This window comes from Petaurus breviceps, unplaced genomic scaffold, assembly GCF_028583685.1.
Source record: "Petaurus breviceps papuanus isolate PSGF00001 unplaced genomic scaffold, PetGlider_PUasm1.0 187, whole genome shotgun sequence".
NCBI classification, from domain to species: Eukaryota; Metazoa; Chordata; class Mammalia; order Diprotodontia; family Petauridae; genus Petaurus; species Petaurus breviceps.
This window is the reverse complement of record NW_027185799.1, coordinates 15,710,564-15,735,279: the sequence shown is the minus strand read 5'-3', so window position 1 is coordinate 15,735,279 and position 24,716 is coordinate 15,710,564. Positions and strand designations below refer to the sequence as shown.

General features: G+C 35.4%; 1 protein-coding gene across 12 annotated transcripts in view; it reads right to left on the bottom strand.

Moving 5' to 3' along the window:
• The window catches only part of NFIB (nuclear factor I B), a 284,256-nt gene extending 259,540 nt beyond the window's left edge, over nt 1–24,716 (bottom strand). For 5 of the 12 annotated variants that reach the window (XM_069090708.1, XM_069090709.1, XM_069090710.1 and 2 more), the window contains exons 1-2: nt 23,284–24,715; nt 16,602–17,133 (exon numbers count right to left, since the gene is read on the bottom strand). In XM_069090708.1, coding sequence (XP_068946809.1) covers nt 16,602–17,133; nt 23,284–23,313 — 562 coding nt within the window. In that variant the 5' untranslated portion in view covers nt 23,314–24,715. Of the gene's footprint in view, nt 1–16,601; nt 17,134–17,545; nt 17,691–23,283 lie in introns of those variants that run through there. The other 7 variants (XM_069090701.1, XM_069090703.1, XM_069090712.1 and 4 more) reach the window with 3 other exon arrangements.

The following is a 24,716-nucleotide window of genomic DNA, read 5'->3' as shown; positions in this document are numbered from 1 at the left end:
CTAAATGACTTGTATATTGTAACATTGTTTATAAGCATCCAAGGCAAAATTTGAATACTGGTTTCTCTTGACTCAAAATTCATCTCTTTCTGCTATTCCATGCTGTGTCTCCCACTATTAATTTCTAGTACTGTAACTTTGTGTCCCTTGGAGACCAAGAGGAAAAATGAAATACTATGTAAAACACACATCCACACTAGTCCAAGAAAGGGTTTTAAATTTTAAGTCTTGGTTTCCTTTCCTGAATGCTATTGCTCTGATGGTCTTCCCTGTTAAGTAAGAGCTATGGTTACATTTACTTTTGTTTCCAATTATGAATATGTTTGGAATTTTCTTATAACCCAAATGAAAGACTTTATGAAAAAAATGGTGAGTAGTAAAGTACACTACATTCTGACAAGGAATTTATCCAGAATTCATTTATTCCAGTATTTCTTTCTTCTTCTAGGAAAACCTATTTAATTTATGTTGCCCACAGATATTGAAAACAACTTGATTATTTGCTTTTATTCCTTACCATTCATTTCTTCTTGGATAGTTTTTGGTGAGGTTTGCATTATTATATGGCAGCTAGAAAGTTTAAACTTTCCATATTTGTTATTTCTATTTTTTTTCACATTTGGCTTAACATTGCTCCTGACTTAATTCTCTACCACCCAAGATGCTGAATGCATCATTTATATTCCATTCTCAAAACAGTCTTTTAGGAAAATCAAATGGCTTTACTGAGGTGAGAGATGGTAATTAAAAGTAAAAGTTTTGCTGCTCATGTGATTGTTTGAATCACTGAGGCTATTTTAATTATACTAATAAATGTAGTCATGAAATTTAGCCCACAATGACCTAACATCAATATCATAATATACATACAGAGAAATTAATACAAATGTAAAACTTATACTACATGAGTGAATGAAGCAGAAGAATTAGGCAATGACTTGGAAGAACAGCACTTGAAGCCAACCATATACCACTTTTTTCTCAAGTAGCTTTCCAGCAAAAAGAAACCTTTTTTTTTTTTTTTTACAGATTGCCCTAGACTAGGACTGACATGTGACAGTAGCCTTCAAAAATCACAGAATCTCAGTCAGAAAGGGAAAGGAAAGTCCAACATCTTCCTGAACAAGAGTCATCTTTAGAATGGAACTGAAAAGTCTTCACTTGGCTTTTGCCTGAAGACACCCACTGAGAGGAACTTTCTGAACTCCTAAAGCAGACTATCCACTTTGGGATAACTCCTAAGTATTAGGAAGTCTTTCCTTATGTCACATCTAAATCTGCCTTTCTTCAACTCCCATTCATTACTTCCAACTCTGCCTCCTGGGGCCACACAAAAAAGCCTAATCCATCTTCCAGGTGACAGTCCTTTAAATGCTAGAAGACATAAACTATTTTCCCCCTTTGTCTTTTCTTTTCCAGAATCTTTCGCATTTCCTCACTCCTATAGCATCATCTCAGTAACCTGCTGTCTAATTCATGTATTCTCCATCTCTTTTTTTTTTAATGGGGGAAGGGAATACAAAATAGTCATAGTGAAGAACTGAAATACTGTACTTAGCCATGACTGTAAATGGATTTCCTATGCCACTCTTCTATCAGGAGGAAATACTTGGTGATACCAAGAAATTTAGTCATTTCTCATCAGGGCCATTTTTTTTTTTCAGAATCATGATTTTCTCATGGTAGTTTTTCAATATTTTTAAAAAGGTTAATATTTAAAATAGTGACTGCAACTCACAAAGTAACATTTTTCACCAGGTGACTTCTATACTGCTTATTTTGTTTAGTAATGTTCACATGATGATAATAATCATCATTGATATAAAGGGAAGATTTTCACATTTTTTGTATTTTACATGCCAGGAATTAGCATTTCTTCTAGCTACTAGACTATGACGTGAGCAATATGAAGACTCAGGTTCCCGACTTTCAACTTCTTTTTAGTAAATAAAATCTACAATCCCTTGCAACCACTATAAATTTGGCAGTGATGTATGGGAACTTTACATTAACGCCATTTTCCACCTTGTAATTTTTTATATATGGCAAGTTCATCCCAGAACAAGTTCCTCCTGAGAAGAGAAATTCATTATAAAAGTACCAGAAGAGACCCGTGCGAAAGCTTCAGTGCTGTGATATAGATTTTCTTTCAGTAAATTCAATTAAAAACATATCTGTTTTTGTGTACAAAGCACTATGTTGAGCAGTGAGGATACAAAAAAGAAAATTAAGGTAATACATATGCAGATAAGAATTTTTTTTAACAACCACCAGAGAAATACAAAGTCATTTCAAGAGGAAGAGAATAGTAATAATTGGGCAAGGGCAGAGAAGGAAGTGAGGATAAAGAACTTCTTTCTGTATAAGAAAACACCTGAAATAAGCTCTGAAGAAAAACTAGAGATTATGTGAGGTTGAAGAGAGGAGCAGTTCACTCCAGATGTGGGAATTGAAGGGTAGAAAGTAACTATCATACCACTGCTAAATAATCTCAATTATACTTTTACTTTAGTAAAATACAAGGGCCTTCACATTAAATCAATTATAAAAAAAAAAAAAAACAACCACCATTACACTCTAAAGACTACTAAAAGAATTCATGCCTAGTGTACAGATGTGACCAATCCCTCACATGTACTCTTGGTGAGGGAGGGTGTCAAGTGAGGAGGAAACAAATCATTGGCACCTAAAAAATAGATATTGAAATTAAAAGAAAGAAAGAATGTGGTTTAAATCTAAGTGGTGTTATTTTCAGGCCCTCTAAAAGGATTAAATAACAGAATTCTAAATGGTTTGTTTGTACTTTCCATGCAATGTGTAGATTAACCATGAAATTCTGTTTGGGACACTTTGACATCTGTTTTCAGTGCATTACAATGAAATCTGGGGACTTGATACATACATTTGCTGTAATAAAACTGTCACTAATCAGTGTTTTCCAAAATATTGCCCATAACTATTACTATTCAGTAGTCTCATTTGCATGATCTAATATTGTTGCTACATCATGTTTTTCCCTGACAACATGTTAGTTGGTCCCAGGCACATTGTCTAAAATGGCTGCAAACCACTCAATAATCACAGTATTTCCAAGGTACTTCATAAAAGATAAGCATGCAATTTGTCCCAGAACTAGACAAATAGTTCATCATTCATTATCTATTTTTTCTTTATCTCATGCATTTGAGGCTATAAGTTAATAATCATGATTAATAAAATCCAACATCAACAAATGAGCTCACACCAAGAAGCAAATTGTGTCTCACATTGCCAATACATGCAACAGGGCATGTGAACAGAAATTTGACTCAATGAACCCACCAACAAATATGTTATGTTATTTGGATACTGACTGTAAGGTCTACCATTAACTCTGATCTATGGTACCACAGACTAAAACTGAACTATTCTGTAAAGAGAGGTCTTCCCTGATTTCTCTGGAGGTAACATGCATTTCTAACCCATGTTCACTAAGTGCTGTTAGAGGAAATACATTTCTTTTGCTTACATAAACCTTAGCCTAAGTGGATCAATGGTCTTAGAAAGATACAAAATGTGAGTTGCCAATAATTAAAATTCATTGTTTGTAACATATATAATTTGTGTGTATATGCACACACATATGTGTGTACATATGTCCAGAGTTTAAATTTTAACTTTGATTATTTAATAAAAATGTCAATTTTTTTGCCCTACCATGATATTCATCTTCAGCTTGAAATACAGTTTTCTGTACACATGTTTTATATTACATGAATGTTGGACACAAAAAGCAGATTAATTGCAGGCCTTAATGCTGTGTTTGTTAGTGCTAAGAAGTCATTCCAAATGTTCCAAAAGGGATTACCGCAGTATAACAAGTCTATTTAATTACTGTAAGACCAGTGATCCTCATATTACTATAAGCAGCTTTTCCCTTATTTGGAGTCTGTAAATAGAACAGAAATTGTTACATGATAACTATAAATCATATCAAAAAATATTCAGGCTTTACCATTGAGAAATGTAAAGGAATGTGCAGGGAGCCACAGAAGTCTGTGCAAGAAATATAGTACCTAACAAGCACATACACGTATGAGTTCCACTTGATGTTTATACCAAGAAATTTTCAAGTGTGCATTTAAGTAAACATTTTTCATTTGCATTAGAAAGAGCAAAAATCATTCCTTTGAAACCTCAGCAGCCATGATTTTTGTATTATTCTTAGAGGCTTTAGGTTACACTTTAAGTTGGTTGCATTTATTGCATTAAATTCTGAATCTTAATATGTACTTAAGCATTTAAAAATTAATTGATTCTATAGATTATGCAATGTATAATGAAGATATCTCATATTAGTGAAAAAGGACCCATTCAAACTCAAAAGTCCTTTCAAAGAAGATCCAGGTATATAGATATAGACATGCACATTATTTTAAATTATATGCCATGAGCCAAAACAGCTTAATAGACTTTCTAGTTCTATTTTCTGCTCATCTCAGTGATTCATTAACTAATAAACAAATAATAGGCTAATTTTTACTGTTAACTTTTGGATAGTAGCAGCATAGCAGCAGTATGGCCTAGTGGATTAAGAACTTGGTTCAAGTCCTACCTCTGAAATATACTGGATATGTGACCTTGGGTAAGCCACTTAACTTCTCAGTGTTCTGGATTAACACCTAAGATTGAAGGTTGCAGAGAAGGTGTCAACCAGCACAGATAGAGGGAGTTTCCTTATCTGAAAGTTCCTTATAACAAGGAAATCACAGGTCCAGTCTCTGTCCCTAGTATCAAACCATATTAGTACCTGAACAATTATTAATGGGTTTAATATATGAAGATGATACTAAAGTGATGCCCTCTTAGAGCTGTTTCAGTAGCAGTGGTGATGGATTTATGCTAAACCATTGACATTTTGAGCTCAATTGTAATGAAACATTGCATTTTAAGGCTTTGGGTAAATGGCAAAATTTGTAGCCATGAAATAACCTGAAGGTAAATGGTCTATGAGGGGATCTCACCTACTATCTAGGTCTCATTATCTGGGTGCTCTGTTTGGTGGGGAAAGGGGTAGACGAAGTCAGGAGGGATTTCAGTTCAAATTAGAGCTGTGACACAAACTAACTACCTATGTGACTCTGGACAAGTGACTTAACTGGTACCTCAGTCTTCCCCTCTGCAAAGTGGAAATAATAATATTTGCACTACTTATTTTGTAGGATTACTACAAAGAAAATCCTATAGAACTGGAAATTTATTATTATTATTAAACTTAGCTGCTATGATTATCAGAGTACTTTTAAACCAGTCCCATTTGTTTCATATTGTGTTTATTCTAGGTATATCCTAGATATGGGATATACCTATAGGTATATCCAATAATTTGGATATATTAACTTTTTCCTCTGGTGTTCGTGTATTTCATTTTCTTTGTGTCGTTAAAAAAGGAAGAGGAAGGCATAATTTACAGAAGAAAAATTATTTGTATAATAATCTATAAATCACTCACATCACTGATTAAATGTTTTCAGAGATTTTTGACCCAACTAAGGATACTTTTAAAAGAAGAGACACTCTTAGGACTACATGTGTCTATAAAATGAACAGTCTCCTCATCTTTTAAGAATAATCCAATCCATCACTTCATCACTGTTATTATCCAACCAAATCTAAAGCATAAGCTTAGTCCTCCCAAATATTACCAGTTAAATTTTTCTTTAACAAAAGTCTTATACTTTTATTAGAGTGCTGGTATGAGTGCTATGAATCATAAACATATGCTTGAGTGACAGCATCCATTCCACATTTTTAAAAAGAGGTTGTTTTTGTTTAAATCCATTACAATACTTTTCTTCTTCCTTTAAGAGATTTTTAGAATGATCAGAGGAAATTATTCTTGGACACCAACCTGGAATAAAAAAATTTCCCAAACTGCACATATTTTTTAAACTGGATATTCCCAGACAGATCAGGGCATTTGAATACCAGGTGGTCAGTTCATAGACTTAGATCACCCCTTTACAAAAAAGAATACTGACAATTGTGTTGCTTTGAAAATGTATTTCTTGTCACCTGAGTTTTCAGTACCAGGAACCTGTTCAAAGGCTCATTATGCCAGTCCTTTGCTCCCTCTCTGACGCTTACTCTGATGAACGCTAAGGTACTCTTATTGCTTCATAGAATAGATTTGTGCACTATATCCTAATTCACGGCCCCATGTACTTACCACCAGTATCTTAAATTCCAGCCCTAAAGGAAAAGATATTTTAAAATGCTTCAAATGACTGAGGAAACAGGACAAATTTCTGCAAGCATTTTAGCTCAAAAGTATTTTTTTAAGCCCCATCCCATTCCTCAAAGGTCTTTGAGCAACTTGGAAAATGCCTATGATAAAATCCATATACTTCTTCCCATCAGAGAGGAGTGCAGCAATCCTCAGATCAGAATCTGTCCACTTAATATGGTATGTAAATCTGAGTTTACAACTCTAAATGATTCCTATTCCTCTACCACTGACAGGGCCACAAAGACCACACCTTAGCACAAACTCATATAACACATTGCTATTAAAGATATCAATGGGTGGGGCTGGAAACAGAGGCCTTGAATTCAAATCAATCAATTTATCTACTTGATTTAACCACCTGATAAGCATCATGGGTGGGACAAAGGGAGAAGGAAGCTACCTATCCCCATCCTGAGAAGTTGGGAAATCAAGAGGTATCTCTATCTGTTAAACACTGAAATTTCTTAGTCTTCAAAATGGATGTCTGTGGGAAGATCAGAAATGGCAAACATTGCAATCTATAGTTTGCAGACATAATATAGGGGAGTCAAAGAGGCTAAAGTCAAGGAGTCAAAAGCATCATCTACTATTTCATTATATCTTCCATCTGTTAAGTATTCACATAGGTGTAAACAGTATATGGCATGTACTTATATGAATTACACATCCTAACTTCAACATTTTTCTCCAATAATTTTAAAATAAAACATAACAGCTTGGATTTTCAATATTTAATCTGGCAAACATAGGGGAAACCATAGGCTACAAAATCATATTTGGCATCTTTAAAAGAAGGATTAAAAATATCAAAGTTTTAACATTTACTTTACGGCACTTCAATATTTTCAACATAGTATTTCATTTTCTCAGAAGACAAGACTCAGAGCAAAATTATGTATTTCACATGTGAAATATTCAACAAGAAATCCATTCTTTTGTTTCTTGGATGGTGAGTTATTATTTTTCTTGACATTTAGTAAAATGAATATTTGTATCTAACCTGTTCACAAAATATCACATCATTTTTGCTCATGATCCTTTACTATACCAAGAAAAATTAATTTAAGTAGTAAAAGATATATATAAAACCCTTGTGGTAGAACACTAAAAGTTTCAATTTATTTTCATTTTCTTCCATTTTGTCTCCAACATTAACATTCAGAAGGAGTAAACAGGACTTCCAAATACTGTGTGAAATTTTAAAACCAATCTTTTTAAGAATTATATTTTAAAATAAAAATATAAGTAAAATGATCATTTGTAGTACATGAGTATCATCACATGCAATATATATATATATACATATATATATATATTTTTTTTTCATGAATCATCTGGAAATAGTGAAAATCCTAATGGAGAAAGCCAAAAAATGTAAAAGGTGAAAATTCAAAATCCAGAATTTGGAAATTGTACTTTTTTTTAAGAAAGAAAAAAATGTTATGTGCGCCATTAAAAAGATCAAAAGGAAAATGGAAGTAGAAAAAGAAATCAGTCTCCTAAAAGCCAGAAATCCTTTTCCCCCCTACCTCAATACCAAGGAGGGCTGCCAATTTGTCCCCATCACTGTCGACAAACAAAAGAAAACCCCTACTACAGCTAGACCATGTCAAACAGAAGACACAACTACTCCAGAGGGACGCCTTGAATCCACTGGGGTGTAAAGTCGGGGTTGGGGCCTTTTTGTCAGTCATTACCATAAAAGAATAAGAGGAAACAGTGACATTACTAAACAATGGAAAGGTCAAATGGCTTGCAGCCATTTCATGACCCAGACAAGTCAAGGTCAAGGGATTCAGGTAGTAACTTTGCCTGGGCATAAGTTACAGCGCAAATGAATTGTTTTAACACATCAGCTTTGGTCAATTAAACCTAACAAGACAAGTTGCAGGGTCCTTGACACTAAGGCCAGAAGCTGAGACAGACCTCATAAAACAAGGCTTTTAACATGGCATAGCAAATTTAAGGTAATCCATCCAGAAACTGCAGATGTCAGAATAGTAAAATACAAGTTGACCTAAGTAGGAACATTTTTCACAGTTTTGACTCCTAGATACTGGGGTACACCCTTCACGTTGATACACTCATATCATTACCATGGGCAGAGATAGTAACCCTCTGTACACATAAATTAGGCAATGCACTCTATTATCAATAACTCTTTCTGCAAATCTTTGTGCACATGATAATATTTTCATACTGGGCTCTAGGCTTCCTTGCTAGCAGAGTGCTTGATGCTGCAAAGATATCCATACACATTTTTTTTCCAAAGATTTTAAACTCAAGTGTTTTCAAAAATCTTTAATTTTCACTCATCAGAATATTGGCCTGTCACATTGCATTTGTTGTTGTTTGCTAAATAACTACTTTTTAATGGCTGATTCTTCAAAGTGCATACATTTAAAAAATCACTTAGTTAAATACTGAAGTCTCTCAGCATTGGGGCTGAAGCTTAACTTGCCTTTTAAACCTGCATACATTTAGAATTAAAGAATTTTTTTTCCTTAATCTGCAATTCTTATTTTATTTTTCACTTGTTTAAACAAATCCCATTTTCTACTGATTGGTGCTTCATCAGAAACTTGCTACATGCTCTGAACTGCCTTAAATTGGGAGTCTGAAAATATACAACCTCCAGGCAACTCTCAGTTAACAAAATGACTTCATCCATCACCCCATATTTTCAATTATATTGTACTTATTCAGAGTTCTTTAATTTGTCTGATTCATCAATGCTGTCCTGTTTAAACTATCATCATAAATGGAGGGGCTATGTAGCTAAGCGTATTTATCATACATGATATGTATATTACACGCAGAAATATTCCTGCTTCCTTATGTCACCCCACAGTTCTATTGCTTCATTCAAATTTTGTGGTACTTTTGCCTTCAACTCAGTTCCAAGGTTTTCCCTACCTCATCAATTAATTAGTGGTTGTTTCTTCCAATTTTTCTGAATAAAACAATAACACTTCCTAACCACCATCATCACCCCCCCGCATTAAAAAAACCTCAATCCCTAAAATTGCATAAATTTAGCATCCTGTTACTTTCAGGCTAATGTTGTCTAATCACAGAAACACATTCCTCACTGCATTCATTTAGTTTTCAATATATTCCTCTATATTTTAATGATTCCTGCTTTATGCCAAACTGTGGCAAGTGAATTCAGTTAAATTAACCATAGCACACAATGAAGTTCAGAAATAGAAGATTTTTCTTTTTAAAAAATGCTACCTTGCCACATAAAAGAGACTCCAATTCTTTGGAAGTTGCTTGTATTGCTCTCCTTGGCACTCTGACATGCTGCTGCAATAACTGAAGTTTCCGATAGCATAACCACCAACCAGTCCTTGAGATTTCTAAAATTACTCCTTTGCCACAGGGGCAGGAGTGGAGATGGGGGAAGAATTGTAAAACTCTGCTTTGACAATCAAGCTGTCCATTCATTCATTCTGACATTGCATCTACGCTGCAAATCATCTGAAGTGTCTGAAAATTCTACTTTTATTAACTTCAAACTCCAAAGTGTATGTTTTTAATTCTGCAATATCTTTACTATGGGTTCACAAACCAAATAATCACGTTTTTACCTAGAAGCTTAATTGGGAAGGAACCCATTTTCTCTTGCTTACTATAATTTTCACAATCCTTATACAAGTTAAGAATTCTGTTGTAATAAAAACTTTGTACCCTGCTTCTGCCCTTTGCAAATCTTGAGAATGTACTAAAGTAATAGCCATTCTTTGACTACTTTGGAAGCTACTGTGATGTCAGAAACCAAAAGTTTATCTTAATTTTAAATTATTCCAGAGAATTCAGACAAAGGCTCCAATTGGTCCACATTCTGAACACATTCAATTCCAAATACAGTCAGTAAAATTCTGTTTTTTCTGCTCCATCTAACATAAGAACCCAAGATTCCAAGGAAAATTATTTTGCTAAATTATAGTTGTGCTTGAAAACAAAATTTTTAATAGTCTATCAAGGTAACTAAGAGACAGTTATTGAAGTTATTGAAGGTTAAACACTGATTTGCCATATGAAGTTTTTTTTCTCTATAGATTCTATATCGGACTTTCGGAATAGGAAAGTCCTACAAAACAGTAATACACATGGTATGCAAAATATATTATGTGGGCTTCTTAAATAAAACTTTCAGACATAGAACCTCTAAAGAAATGAATCATAAAAGTACAATTATTAATAATAAATGGCCTCTAAAAGTGTCTTGGTTCCCTAAGTCCTCAGATACAAACAACAACTGTGTCTATCTGTGAGTTACTTTGCTTATAAACCAACTATCCATTCCCTCAAATGTACACTTAGGCCAAATTAGCCATCCTCCCCCAAAGAATGCACATGATTTCTATTCTTTCATATGTGGAGTCATTTTACTAAACTACATACAGGCATAATGCAAAGTTCACTGAATAACCTAAGTGAATATTTTTATTTCTGTGTATACAAATTTGGAGGAGAAGAAATGTCTCCCTTGTGCTGCTTCAGTCTTCAGTTCAATCACTCAATAATCATATGTGAAATGCCTACTATGTGCCAACCACCTAACTAGATAACTTTTAGTAATTCAAACCATAACAATAGAATGAATCAGCTGTATTCTCTCATTCTCCCTTTGAAAAGTGAGTACAAGGATTTAGCTTGCCATATCAATATGCCGATGCCAAACTTGCTCAATTGGCCCTAGCATTTTAACTCTTGAACTGTCTGGTAAATCCATTACATGGCTGGGATATAATGGCATGGAAAGAACTAACCTCTGGGCCCTTTGACATTGTTTTCTTCTTATCTACGGTAAGGAAATTGCTAAATATCTCATCTTTAATTATATGTTCCCTATGAAGGTCTCATTAAATACATGAACAGAGGGATGGTAATAAGAGTACAACGTTCTCTGACGAAGCAGACGTGAGCTAGAGCACAGACAAAGGTACACTGTGGCAGAAGTTCAGCTGAGGACAGGACATTAAATGGAAAACTTAACTATGGCCACCTAAATCACATTTATGGACGTGTATAGCTTTCCTATCACACAGAATAGGAAAAATGCATGTTTTAATTTCAGCATTTCACTGAGAAAAACTACCATACTAACATTAGCTGGCTGACTAATTTCTCCCAAATAGGAGATCATTTTTTAAATAGTCACAAAACAAGCAATTCTTTAATGAGTGAAAATATAATGTAATCATATGAATAATAATAATAATAATCTACATAAGCTTATTGTGAGAATATTAATGGATGCCCAAATTAGTCCATAAGTCAAGAACCAATTTAGGAAGGGAAGAAAAAGATTTTCTAATGGTTACTTAGTCTCTAACAATGTGGGGCAAATGGAAAGCTTCATATTTCAAAACAGGATATTTATTACAGTTTCCCCTAAAAACAATTATTCAGAATGTATTAATATAACTTATTACACAATTTAACATTCAAAAAGAATGCCAGGCAACATGCAACAACATAGCCACAACCTCAGGTGCCCCAAATAGCTAAAGGTAACTTTAGTTTTAGAACACGTTCAAACACTGATGAAGTTTCTGTGCTGGAAAACACCTTTAATAAGAGAAAGCACGGTCCAACAACCAGTTAGCATAAGTGAGTATAAATTGCTTTGTTGCATTCATGCAACCTACACATATAACAGTTGCTATCTCTTGAGATCTGTAAACTTCCCAGCAAGCTCAGTGAGCTAGATTACTTTTTTGCAGAACTCTTCCCTACTTAATGAAAACCCAGGGCCTACTCTGCCCCCTTTCTACCTCTCCCCTCCCCCAGACAGGACACAGTCTGGCGATTCAGTAGCTCACATAGGCCAGACTTCCTTCTGTGCAGCCCTTTGGGTAAAACTGCTAATCCTTCTTATTAATTAACGAGATAATAGTGGTTAACCGGAAAGCAATATTAATGCTAACTATCTAGGAAACTTCAACAAAAATGACAGCCTTTTTGTTGGTTTTCCTGGTAACAGAACTATATAGCTGGGATCTTAAGAGCATTCTGATATAGGAATTTAAAAATTCAGGGATGACTCGATTCTATCAGATTTAGGAAATATTTCTCTTCTTTGAACATTTGTGCTGAAAAATACCTCTCCCAAATTTTCTGATATTAGAGTGAAACATAAGGAGCTTTCACAAGAGTACTATTAAAAATGGAAAGTGTAGAAACTAAGGGAAATGTGACTAATATAAGAAATATGCTGTGCTGGAAGAGAAAAAAAGCTTAGTAATAATTAATGCATTTCCCATCACTGTAGTCTATTAGTCCTCCACAATATTTCTCAAGGTAGGATGAGCTTCCTACACTACATCCTCTATATTATAGTGAGGTTTGTATGAAAAGATTTGCCTTTTGAAAAATTTCTGTTAAGATAGCAACAAAGACAGCCTAGAGACCAAGAATTCACTAGATGAGAAACAGTGGCTCTCTTTAATCTGTTAGTAAAATGAAGAGACAAGATTAGAACAGTTGTTTCAATCTATTGCAGTCTAAAAAAATCTAGAAAAGGAAGGGATTTATTTTATCTAAGGTTTGCTGCAGCAAACAAGTACAGCAGCTTTCATTCTCTGATTGTCAAAAACTTTCCAATGTGCCCACTGCAATGCGGATGCCAACCAACGAATCAAAGGCATTCAGCAACTAGACAAAGAGGGTCTGATGCCAACCTCGGTGCCACTGGCAACCATTATTGGCATCAAGCACATTGTCTGCCTTTTTTTTCCCTCTCCTGGCACTTGACAAACAAAATGGCGGTTCTTTTAGCAACGGAACACAGTAAAAGCGCAGCACTCACAATCAAATACCATAAATGATTTTATGGACTTCTATGCAGTTCTTCCCAAATGATACATGATCTCAAGTAGGCAAGAAGAAGAGAATGCAATTTTTCAATAGCTGTACTGAACATGACCTTTTGCTAATTTAATTTTTTTTAAAGCAAAAGTGAGGAAATTATGGTGCTTTTTTTAAAGGCTGAATAACAAAGAGCTTGGACATTAAAAAAAAAAAAAAACCACTGCCCGGTGGTCATTTGGTGCTGAAACCTTTAATAACAGATTCCATGAGTAATTTTTTAAATTTCATAATTTCTTCCCCAAACCATACTAGCAATAGCCACAGCTTACAGTTAATGTCAAATTCCCTTCTAACTTTTTCTCTGTTCTAGAAAGGATGCTGCTGCTGCTGCTACTATGAAAAAAAGGAAGCAAGGTCTAAACAACAAAAAAAAAAAAGGAAGAAAGAGGAAAAAGGAAAGTCATATGAAGTTGGTCAACAATGAAACTTTATTAGAAGCTGGTCTTTATTTCTTCCTCCTGAAAAGATGCAGTATGTGATCTTATATAAATAATCAAGAGGACTATTGACATTTTCAGATCTGGAAATTGTCAATATATTGTAACATTACTCTGCACTGCAATGCGGATGCCAACTAACAAATCACAAGCATCCTAAGCTAAACAAAGAGGGTCTGATGCCAATCCTGGTGCCACTGGCAACCATCATTGGCACTCTAGCTATTCTTCCTCATGTTTTTCTCCTAGTCATTTAGAGAGGGGGGAAAAAGTAATTTTCTCCCTTCATTCAATTTCAAACATTACATTTTTCTTTTTTGATTTTTCTTTCAGGTTATTCTTTATATTTCTATACCTGATTTATAAAACATAGTTAAGTGGGTTTTCATGTACTTACAGGAGAAATAAAAAGTCATTATGTGAGAGATGCAGCGCTTTGATTGACTACAGGCTTATCTTTTAAAACCTGGCTTCTTTAATCAATTGCACTGCAAAATGACATAATTAACCTACTCTTGACAAAGAAAAAGATACAAATTTTGAAAAAAGGAAAAAGACAAAAGCATCATAATGTGACTTTTTCAAATAAAGAACCAACAGATGTTAACAGAAGATGCACTGGAAGGTAGGAAAAGACACAAATTAGAAGCATGGGGTAAAATAATGAAAAATTGCCTGACGGTAGTATTTTTTTTTAAACAAAAGAAAAATCAATATTTTCTACAGAGATATTTTCTTAGAGGTTGCTTAAAATTGAATATGCCCACTGATGGTATAATGTAGAAAGCATTTACGTATTTATCCTATTCACCTTATCTTCCCAAATCCAAGGGGTAAATTCTTATTTCTAGTTCATCTAAAACAAGAGGAACAGCCTGCCCTGCTAACAGACAGACAGACAGACAGACAGACACACACACACACACACACACACACACACACACACACATTCTTCAAGGAATACCCTTCAAGCAACTGAAAATGTGAGTAGTACTTAGGTGTATGTGAACCTTCTGTCTGCACTAAAAAGTCACTTGACCTGGTTTTTAAAACTTTACTTGCAACACTGGTTCCCAGGAAGGTATGGTAAAATGCATTTTCCAGTTAATCTAACTAATATATAACCCACTGTTTGGCATAACTTGGTGAAAATCTATGTTATATACTTTAATACTTCTAGTTGTGAACCTAGAGTGTGCAAATGGTTCCATTTTTGCTCCATGCTTTTACCAAAAGCATCTTTAGTCATATTCAAACATTCAAGTCACTGCAAAACAGCAAAATTCTATAAATGATGGTCAGTGGAGGGGGGGGGGGAAGGAAGAGGAAAGGGAAAAAAGGAAAAATCTGATATTACAATTTTTAATATATTTAAACAAGATGCAATAAATTCCATAGTTTCATCTCTATTACTGTTGCTTAAGATAAGATCAGAAATAAAATGTGATTATTTTCATTAAAACTTTTAAAAATATATATCAAGTAAAACTTATGTGGAAATATAAAGAGCAGGCAACTTACTATGTCCCTAAAAGGTCCAATGAATAATGTTGATATTTTACTTATTTTAAATGTGAAAAAATGCATAATAATTTATCATTCAAATCCCATAATTATATAAGGAGCATCATATAGCAGTATGTCATCTGGCTATCTGCAGGCCATTTTTGCCTACCACTAGGCCAACTTATGAAGTGGTCCACCATCTGTGGCAGACCCGACTTTAGACCACTTTAGGCATGCTGCTAAAAAGGAAATGCTACTTTAACATGGATTGATTACTGATGTAATGACTTTTAGGTCCTGATACATACAATAGGAGCAGAAGAAACACTCTTGTTTTTTTGAAGATAATACAGTATGAGGAAAATTAGAAACCACAAATAAAGAACACGTATTTTGCAAACTCAAAAATACCAAGTGATACACACCTGTTTGTGAATTATTCAGGAACATGTATATCATTATTAGTTCCTACTAATTTTAAAGAATAGATGCATTGTATATATTTGTCTCCATTCCTTTTCAAGATTTCTTTTAAACTAACCTATGCAATGTGCTTTCCGTTTGTTTGTTTGTTTTAACTGTCTAGAAGGCCATACCCATATTCTTCAAAAAGTCTCAATGAATTTATACTTTGTGAACTTTGAACATACCTTTAAAAAGGAAATGTTCCTATATGTCACTATGGGAAATTATTATAGCACTCCTTATAAAAAAAAAAAAGCAGAGTGGTAATCCATTTAGCCAACACTGAGTGGCTGGTTACACAATCAAAAAGAAGGTGTTGGTAGAAACATTTAGTTTTACAAAGCTATTGGTCCTATATAGGATCTGTCTTTTGTTACGAGAGCTCTTAAGCATTCTGTAATGGTGAGAATCTAATTTTGTTCCTAAGAGCTATAATAGGTATGTCTAAGAGAACATATTTTAATTACTTTATTCTAGTCTGGGGAGGGTGTAAAGATTTTTAAAATATGTATGGATATGGTACACATTATTACTAGGATTGAAAAGATGTGCTATTACAGAAATATACGAAAGAAAAAGAATCAAATGAGACGGGCAATATTATTAAACTTTGTTGTGGTTCTGAGTAAATTTACTGTTCAGAGACATTCAATGATATACTTCTTTCCTAGGGTTCAACTATTCACATCAGTATATATGTGTTACAGCTACACACTATGAAATGTCTTATATATGGTGGAACCTATCTGTATGGACACATCACCAGCAGTCTATACACATACACATACATATATATACACACAAGGATATATCTGATATGTATGTATATGTTTATATGTGTGTGTTTTCACATACATACACACATTCAGTGTTAGAATTGGAAGAGATCTTAGATATTTTTTAGTCCAACCCAGGTGTTCTGTGTATATATGGGGAAAGAAAGAGAAACGGCACTACAGAAGAATGTTTGGAAGTCATGCTTCCATTATACTGTCCTGTCAGTGTTTGACATACTAATATAAGAAACAACAGTCTGCTCCTACCTTGCTCCTGCACGTAGTATGCCAAAAACAAATCAAGCTCTTTAACTGATACTGTTATATGATGTGGCTGGACGCAAAGTGCTGGATTTGTGCAATGTGGGGATTTCATGAGCCGTTCTCCATCCGTACTTTCCAAAGGGATGCCTTTGAACAGGATCACCATGACTAGATCCAGACGCCAGACTTTGTCAGCCTGTCGCAGGCAGTCGATTCTCCTAATCTTACCCTTCTGGTCGGGATTGGATAATACACAGCATGGGTGCTTCTTTCCAGTCACGGTGAGCACGAAATCCTCCCGGTACTCTTGGCGGATGTCTTTGCGCAGCTTGGCGAGAAGCCTAGATGCCCACTTCTGTTTGATTTCAGGCTTTTCACTAAGAAGCTCATCTTTGACTGCTCTTTCCTCATCCTTTGACATTCGCTTCTCATGTTTTTTAAAGTACTTGCGTTTTCGAGCCTGCAGGTTGAACCACGTATAGGCAATTGCACGGACATGTGGAAGAAGTGCCTCGATGAATGGGTGAAATTCATCCTGTGGAAGAAGGGAGGGGGACAGAAGAGAAGAAGAGTAAAGTCAGTTGGTCTTAAAAGCTCAGGAAAAACAAATGTACAAATTCCCTGCTAGTTAAATACACAAAGCAAAAGAAAGGTAGGCTTAGGTGTGAAGATCTGTATTATTTCCTTTTTATTACTTAAAATTATTGAAATGATAAGACAGGAGCTAAAGAAAAGGAAGTATTGTGACAGTTACTCCCTCCCTACCCCCACCCTACAGTTTTCGGATAATTTTTTAAACAAATGAAGGTTTTATTTTGTACCCCTGCTCTCATCCCCACCCCCACCCATGCCATACAGAATATATTCTTCAAAAAAAGCTTGACCAAAGTGCATTGATCCTATTTAATATTTAAATGTTTGACTGATCAACTAATGCTAGGCAGTACCATTGTACAAAGGACACACTAAGATTTTGGAAAATCTGAGGAGAGCTGTTCAGAAGGCAGGAGCGATGATGCCACAGTTCATTTCTCTTCTCTGTGGCACAGAAACACAAAGCATATACATGCTCAGTGTAATGCCACACAGTTCCCGCTTTTGGAGCATGCTCTCAGCAAGAGACTGCTGGTGGCACAGAGAGCATGCGCCATCAAACTTGATCCATTTTCTTATCAAACGTCCAACATTCCAACACTGAAACAGTCCCATTCCAGTAGTGGTAACTACAGAAACCGGTAATACAGTAAAGGAAAGTAGGTAAAAGATAAAGCATGGATTAGAGAAGCCCCAAACCAAAGGTTTCCATCTTTTAAGCAATGCATGTTCTCCCTCTCCTCATATCCTCCCCCACCTCCCTCCACCAACTTGGTGAAATAAAAGTTTATAAAGTTGAAAACTAAAATTACATTAATGATCTTCCGGCAGCTTCCTCTATAGGATACTAAGCCCCACAGAGTCAGTTAATTTGTTAACTGATCACATGAGTGTGGCAATTATTCTAAACCCCTTAAAAATCAATCTGAGGTGAACAATGAAAAATGGCAACTTGGCACAAACTTAACATTCTTTGTGTTTCTGTGTGCCGTGACAGAGTGACATTAGGAGGGCACCACTGGTCAAATACTGCTTTTGTAGAATCTCTGCCATTCCTTTGCCATATTTAAACATTTGCATGTATGCATGCACGTGTAGATACAGTGTAGCTGCCTATCGCTTATGATTCATTGAATTGCCCATAGATTTCTATATTGTTCCTACCGTCATTGAAGACTGGGGATGGGGGGAATAGTAGTATGAATAGAAAACTATTCAGTTTTTCATTACTTCCTGCATTGGGTGGATTCATGTATACCTCTTTTGGAAAAGTTCTTCCAACCTATAAACCCCTACTATAAATATAGATGCAAAAATTCAAAATTTATAACAAATAGGCTCCTAGATCTCCATCTTCAGCTGGTGGCAGAGTAACTACCAGGGCTGTTTTACTTTTAAGATATTCTCAACAATTCTTAGTCAAATATATTGTACTGTCAACCCAAACCACAAACTTACTTTCTCTAAGTGACTGTATCCCAAGTTACAGTTTATGGATTAATGTTAGCTACCCTGACAAATGTGGAATGAATTATGTTTAACCAGGAGGCTGATTAATTCCATTAGGTAAAAATGCTGGAAGTACAGCCAATGACTTTATGACAAAGAAAGTGTCCTAAAAATTCCATATTAACTAATCAACCAAGCTTTAAACAAGATTTATTAATAGTATCCATTACTAAAGTATGGTTACATACTAGCTTAGCCTATTTGGATGCTGAAAAACTTGAGACTTTTTTTGGTATGAACTCCTCAAACAACACACACAACACACACTGTCATTAATGTAGTCATCAAATATTTCATATATTGCCTTAAAACATTGCTATAACAGAAAAATGGAATCAAAATTTTATAATACAGGATGCAGATGATTACATTACAGCATGAAGCATCATGAAGTACCACAGAGGAAATCATTAAACTGATCAGGATTTTCCAGCAGAGATTTGAACAATTCAGTTACTATGCAAGCACATAAAACTAGGACATGGAAAGAGTTAACCACAATCTGTTCTTTGTGTGGGAAGGCAGCCCTGCTCTGAGCAACCACAGCCCATGATAAGACCTCCCTATCTCCATACACTTTCTGATGCCATGCTTTTAGCTTTCACTGTAACTATAGAAAGTTTTCTTATTCCCCTAAGAAAAATATGCTAAGTGAAAGCCTTCTAAAGGAAACTTGGACTTGTATGTTCCTTTACAGCTTACTCCCTACAAATCTCACCTTTGCATATGATTTATTGAAATCATTAATAAATCATCTTTAATTTTTTTTAACTTGGGAAATTTTAGAGTTTGGGAGAAAAACTTCCTCTTCCACATAGCACTCTTGCGACACTTAAAAGTACACAGTGTTATTTTAACAGGTATTAAGCACTGTAGAAATACTTAAATACTTATGTTCTTAAGTGGTATGTTCAGTGACATTTCACTTTCCTACAAAGAGATAACAGTCAGTTTTGACTAAAGTTACTTTAGTGTAAATATTTAAGTATAATAATGTTAATATTTTCATGAATATTAAAAATTAATAAGCTACTTCAAATATAGAGAATACAAGTTTTAGATTCATCTGTTTCCTGAATGTTACTTTACAAACATGCATAAAACACAAACTTTTTAAAATAATTCTAAAAATGCTTAAAATGATGCTGCCAAAAATGATTGTAAAGCATATACTGGAAAAAATTTAAGTACAGAGGTAGAAAACTTTCTCAGCCTTCAAAGAGGTATTATTAAGAATCGTTTAGAGCTTCATTGTCTTCTATCTGGATTCCTTTCAAGTGAAACACTGCCTGACAAGAGGCATAAATGATTCTAGATTGGAGAGTTGTTATTAGTTATATACCTTTCTCCACTAACATGACTAAAATGCCATTTACTCCATTTGATTGGTTTGTAACATTGTCAGAGGCAATATATTTTTTAATGATTTTATTTGACATGAATGTGGATCATAAGTAGCTGTCTTCACACATACACAAGTGATTTATTGAAGTACAGACTTCCAAATATCCCATTAGATGGATCAGGTGTACAAAATGCATTCTCATTTTAAACCAAAATAGGAGTTACTTTGAAATAAGCAAAGAATTTGAGAAAATAAGTATCTAAACTTTTAACTCTTACAGTCCAAGTCAGTAGGCCACCTTTTATCAGTTTTGGTTTAAAAAAAAAATAGCCTTTGATCTTTCCCATTTCCATTTTTTTCTAACCCCCAAATGCATTATCAAATTAAAAGACTTAGTAAAGAAAGCAGGCCACGCATTAAAAATTCAAAATGAAACATTCTTCATTCTCCTAAATCAGTTTTCTTGCCTTCAAGAAAACAATGGTTTCTAGAAAGGAGAAAGAAAATTTGAACAATTTGGGGGAGTGGGGTGTACAGTTCTGAAGGATCGGCCATGTAAAAAAAGTATGAAAAAAGTGTATCGGGAAAACCTGAAAGTACGTGAAGAAAAATAATATTGGATCCTATTATTCCTACGAAACAGTGCATTATTGAGGTTTTATATTTATGGTAAGAACAAGCAAACATTAAATCATATGTGACCATACTGTATTTTCCCTTACAGCTCTGCTTTATATTCTCGGCATGTATAAAATACCAATAAAGCAGTATACTAAACTACTGAATATCAGCTTTTAACAAGGGAGCCTTTAGAATTAAGATGGGTCCTAAAAACAGGTAGCCTAGTACTATTGAATAAACTGCCACTTTTTAAAAAGTTCTTACCATCAGGTGATCTACTCTAATTTGTGTTTATAAATCTTAGAAAATGTTTTGATATAAACATTCAGCACCACTATCAACATAAAACAATGATATAAAACCAAAACAGCTACTTAGTCTAACTTTTGTAACATTTTAATGTTTGCCACAACTTAACATTTAAGACTTTTATTAAGCATGAGCTCCAAAAATAGTTTTGCATCACATAAGCCTTAAATCCTAAAAATAGATTTATTAAGGCAATATGAAAGATATTATTCTAAAAAGTAAAAAACAAGCTATCAAAAAGATATACTACAGAGTATATATCTGCAAGTACTTGTATAACGATTGCATGAATATAAATATATATGCATATATATTTATATGTTCAAATATCTTTTATGCCGAGAAATTGCTATCCAATATTTCCTGTGTAGAAATTGAGGTTAAGTTTAAACTAATATTCTTTTGATAAACCTTTTCAGGGAATCTTGAAATCTAACTCCTGGTAACAATTTCTGAAAAGCAGATGTTATGAATATGAGCACTATACAGAATGTCGATGATTATCCAACACTTTGCAGGTGAAGATGAATGATGCAGCATTTCTTAAGCATGCATAGGGTGCAAATACAAAATGTATTTCATTCTCTATTACTCGCAACATGTCAGATAACCATCCATGTGTTTAAGTACTAAGGAATGTTAATATTTTACCCCCAGAAAGAATTTATTTGTTTAAAAAAATAATACTAATTATGGGTTATAACAAAGGTAATTCCTACAGCTAGGGTGTATCTCTTTGAGCTTCATAGTGATACTTATGTATAACTTTCAAAATACAAATAGCTCAGCAACTCTCTTTTCCACAGTTTTGTTAAAATAAAGACCCGTTTACTTGCTGAAAATATCCATATCTAAGTCAATCATACTCAGATGCCAAACAAAATATAAACAATAAAAAATGTGTCAGCCAAAAAGCTACAGGACTGTATCCAATCACTGAATAAGCCTTATCATTGTTTTCATCTTCATTCACAATTTATGAATGCCTCAATCCTTTTGAATCACAATGGCTTCTAATTGTCAAACAATTGAAATCTTAATCATTTGTCCATTACACAAATGCATCATAATAATATTAGATTTTTTAATTTAACACACCCAAAGACTTGCTCACTTCTTTAGCTATTTGGTTTGTATGCCAATGTGAAAGCAAGTGGTTAACAGTTAATAGTTTATGAAATATTCTCCTAAAAGGGCCAGCATTAAAACTCCTTCACTGTCCCACAGCTTTAAAGTTTTAATGTACTGCTTAAAATGTGATCGATGACTATGTGATTAGTATTTACTTCTTAATGAAGTAATGACAAATGCCCTGCAGGTATTTAAAAGCAACTTCAGTGGGGTCACTTTTCATATGACCTTGGTTTAAAATTCTAGAACTGAGGGGGAAAAGTATAAAATATGTCTTTTATTTTGTGATATTGCCAGAAAGATGTTAAACCCAAATTGAAAGATATTTGTACATGGTATATATTTATATTTTCAAGCAAGAACTAGCTTACTTACATTTTTCTAAGCTACTTTAGGCATACATGATACATCCGCAAAAATTGCAAAATGAAAAAGCTTATTGAAATAAATGTTAGCTATTATGGCCCCCAAACAACCAACAGTGCCAATTGCATAGGTTCAAATTAAAGGTGTCTGTCTTTATGACTAAGGTACTTAAAATATTTTATTTTTGTGCACCGTGTAGTCAAGGCTTACCGATTCCAAAAGTAGTCAAGAAAATAGTCAACTTCCCTTCCATTATCAGTAGCAGATTAAACAAGAATCCTACATTACATTACTCAATGCTAGTTTAAGGAACACAGAATAACCACGTCCCCTAAACTCCCTGTATTATGTAGAGCCTAAAATGAAGAGGATAGTTTAAAAGAGAGCAAATTAATTCTAGTCGCTGCATTTCAAGCCCTGTTCCTTCTTGGGTACTAAAACTTTCTTCCTTCAATTCTCCCCATTCCCCTTACCACCTTCTTCATTTGACATTTTAGACCACAATTCAACAACATTTGTGCAGAAGTGGCCTTTCCTTCACTTTCAGAAGGGAGCAAGTGCACATTTTCCTTACTTTGGGGTTAGGAATCCCTCCCTTAAAGGATCTCAATTCTTTTACAACCCGGTTTCCCTACCGGGATTATCCTCCAGGATGCACTTGGACCCTAGAAAAACTGGTCTCCCCCCTTTCCCCACCCAAACAAAAAAAATTTGACTTTTTAAACTTTTCACCTCTTTTTTGTTCATTCAATTAAACTCCGCTAGCTGTTCGCAATACAAAACAAAACAAAACCGTTCGTATATCTATACCTGAGTGAGACAGATGGGCGAATACATCATGACTTCGCCTTAAAACGCACTTTCCGGAGATCCCCCAAGAAAAGCCTCCAGAAGCAATAACTTCATCTATTCATTTTACAGTCATCTGAGACTCAAGATGAGATCAATCAGGATGGGGCTCTGCCCTGGATCACCACAACTTAACAACAAACCCAGTCCTCCTTAAATAGCCAAAGATTCAAGTTCACTTCGTGAGCTAGATTTCCCGGGGTGAAATCCAATCTACACTTTTAACCCTCTGGCTGTCGCTGCGCAGTAGCAGTGTTGGTGGTGGTGGTTGCTGTTGCTGTTGCTGCCGCCGCCGCCGCCGCCGCCGCCGCCGCCGCCGCCACCACCACTGCTGGTGTAGTACTTGCTGCTGCAAGCTGGATCTCGGCCGGGGTTGGGGGCTTGCTTTTTTCTTTTCCTTTTTTTTTTTTTTTTTGCTTTTTTGTTTGTTTTTGATGTCTTTGTTGGGGACCCGGGAGGGACAAAATTGGCTTTGTTTTTGTTTGTTTCTTGTGATGAGCTGCGTTTAAGAAAAGGAGAAAGACGGGTGGGGAGAGGGACCTTTCGCCAGGCTGAGAAAGTTCAAGGTTATAGTCCGGAGCAATGCAGGAAGATCCTGGAATGATCAGAAGCGAAACTTTGCTAGGAAAAGATCGTGATTGTAAGTGTGTGTATGTGTGTGTGTGTGTGAGTGTGTTTGTGAGGGTGTGTGCGCGCGTGTGGGATAGAGCGCGCGCGCAAGGGGGTTAGAGATGAGGAGGGAAAGAGGGAGACCGAGTGTATGAGGTAGGGGGAGGGGGACAAGTGTGTGCGTGTATCCCAAGGGCGGAAAATGCTTCGCACCACGCAATCTCCCGTCTGTTCTTCGCACGCACAGCAACAGCAGCAGCCGCAGCCCCAGCCCCAGCCGCAGCCCCAGCCCCAGCCCCAACTCCAGTCCCAGCCGCCTCTGCTGCTGCCGCCGCCGCCGCCGCCGCCGCTTCAGCTGCCGCAGCCCCAGCCGCCTCTTCAGCCTCCCCGGACTCCAAGACTCTCTCCTCTCCGTGTCTTATGGGGCAATGCTAAGAGGCTGCTTGCTTCCCAACGCCCACTGTAATAAAAATGATCTCTTGAAAAATCCAAACGATAAATCCTTCTCTTCTCCTCTCTTCTAACTCCGTTTTCTGCTCTGGGCTCCCCCACCCCCCACACTTTTGGTGCAAAACTTGGAAGTTGAAAAATTCACCGGCTACACCCTCTGGACCCCGCTCCAGCTCTCTCCAAATCAGACTTAAGGATTGTTTTATTATTTAATTACACAATCATCGCTTTACTCCTCCTCCTGCAAACGCACATTCCTTTTGCACCAGCCTCTCCACACACCCCCGCCCCCACACCTCTCTCTCTCTCTCTCTCTCTCTCTCTCTCTCTCTCTC